Here is a 2,342-nt window from a genome sequence, read left to right on the forward strand (position 1 = left end):
GTTCGGTCAGAAATGACCGAATCGATTTGCGACCAGGATTCTGTTGCACAAATATATCAAAATGTCTGCGTCGGACACCATTACATGTATGTATGTCCGCGGCGAGTCGAGGCATTAATTAAAACATAAAATAACCAAGAGAACCTGGAGCGAATGACGGTGTTCGGAAAGAATAATGGCGGGTTCCATCAAGAGATGATTTTCACGACGGACTCATCCTCGTTCTTGAGCAGAAGGCTCAGCCTGAGATCGAGTTCCCCGGCTTCGAGGGCCCATTTTTCCCTGAGCCATCATGGGGAGTCCGCGGTGTGGGTGCCGAGTGTATGGATTGGGAAGAACGGATACCAATCGATTGTTAGCCGTGTCAATGGAAGAAGCTCGAGGCTGACCTCGGCTCCGCCCAGGCCCTGATTACTCTCGAAGGCCTGCTTCTTCTCCCACAGCATCACCAGCAGATTCCGACCGAGAGCGTCGCAGCTATTGTACTTAATAGTTTGACGGTACTCCGGGTTCCTGTTGTGTCGTACTACACGCGTCTTACGCTTCTGTATCCACTTGTCGCCATCTCGGAGATACGTTTTCACGTAGGTATCTATTCCGTGACAAAAGATTAATTGAATTTTCAACGATCGGAGTGTCAGGCGTACCAATGAGTAATCAACTATTTTGTTTCCGGTAGGCTATACCATTTTTAGGGACTAGAGGTCCTATCAGAAAGACATACAGGGAGTAATAAAAATGTTGGACACGCTCACAGGGATAGATTTTATACAGATTGTAGCAAAAGTGTTCTAGGTTCTTGAAATGGATCACTCGTGAGGTGATTTGGAACAAGTTTTTCCTAAACAAAAATGTTATTCAAGGCTGTGTTACACGAGATATTATGAAAAATCTATAACGCAACAAACCTTAAAACTTTGATAGATTTAAATAATTTTAAACGAGTAGAAAAATATGTTAAATTGTTCACTTTAATGGTGTAAGTAAGTGGACGATGGCCTATGTATTATTGTTGCAATGTTAGGGTGATTCATAATTATTGATACACTCCACAGTGTCGGTGATTTTCGCGCTCTCCCAGAATCTCCAAACTGATAAACTGAGATCTCGCGACATAATTAGTTACGATTGTATCTGCCCTTTCGGACTAGCATCAATTTATGTATATTACTTGATCTTTATGTGTTACAAATGCCTCTAGAATGGACAAACAAAATAGACTGACACGTGATATTTATGAATTAATATTTATGAATCACCCTAGTACCCACTAGCACACTTAATTTTGTCAATGGGCAGATTGTAAATAGAAAGTATTGTTATTTTATAACAAGGATAATTGATTACTCATTAGTAAACCTCGTTTATTATTTATAATACGATTTAAGAGATTGTATTAAGTTCAACAAAAGTAGATGTATCGAACGGTAAACACTATGGTTGGTACGTATAGTTGAAGAGCAATATTTGATCCTGGAGTAACGGTTCTATGATGAGGTGTACTTGCAGAGTTCGTATGAGACCTACTAATGTATACAGGGTGTCTCAAAAAGATGGAATAATCGACAACATGAATATTCCTCATGCACAGAGAAATCGAAAGGTCCTTCACCGTTTTGTAATGAATAGCACAATTTCTGAGATATTAACATTTAAACGATCTCACACGTACGCACAGAAGCGGTCAAGAAGCACAACACCCAAGTCACTGGTCTCTACTTCTTGACTGTGTCTTCGCGTACGTGTGGCCCACTGTCCAGCTGATCGTTAACTGTTAAGTCGAGTTCCTTTAACTGCTAATATTGCAGAAATGGGGCTTCAGATTACAAAACGTTAAAAGAATTTTTTATTTTTACGTGCTTGAGGAATATCCATGTCACGGATTGTCCTATCTTTTGGGACATCCTGTATAATTTAACTGTCTATGTGTAGTCACTACGCTGACGCTGTTATTACAGTGGACTCTAACTATATTGCCACGGACGGGGCTGTAGGGGAGTGAACTGGCAATGAGTTCAGAGCCCCCTCCATGCTAAGTTCTACATATCGTCATAGCTTCGGTCTCAGCGCCTGCGCAAAAGATGGATCGTGCTGGTACGCCTTGAAAATACGTGTGAAGGAGAAGTGCCTCGCGTGACAATATGTTTAGTGGCAATATAGTTAGAGTCCACTGTACATGAGACATAGGTCATAAAGTTGTAAGCACGGTTGTAAAATAAATCATTTAGCGAATATAGAAACAAGAAACATACAATACCAGGAGTCAAATGTTGAGAAAACTTTTGATTTTTAGAGTTTTTGTTCCCCTTTATCGAATTTATATACAGGGTACGGCAGAAAAT

The 2,342-nt window shown here is 40.5% G+C and overlaps 1 protein-coding gene across 1 annotated transcript in view; it reads right to left on the reverse strand.

Annotated features, from left to right (window-relative positions):
* Positions 1-258: 258 nt before the first annotated feature.
* LOC107191193 (regulating synaptic membrane exocytosis protein 1) overlaps positions 259-2,342 on the reverse strand; it is a 169,961-nt gene continuing 167,877 nt past the window's right edge. The window contains exon 22 of the mRNA XM_015580171.1: positions 259-592. Within this exon, the coding sequence (XP_015435657.1) occupies positions 291-592 (302 nt within the window). The 3' untranslated portion in view covers positions 259-290. The remainder of the gene's footprint in view (positions 593-2,342) is intronic.

This window comes from Dufourea novaeangliae, unplaced genomic scaffold (assembly GCF_001272555.1).
Source record: "Dufourea novaeangliae isolate 0120121106 unplaced genomic scaffold, ASM127255v1 scaffold245, whole genome shotgun sequence".
Classification (NCBI taxonomy): domain Eukaryota; kingdom Metazoa; phylum Arthropoda; class Insecta; order Hymenoptera; family Halictidae; genus Dufourea; species Dufourea novaeangliae.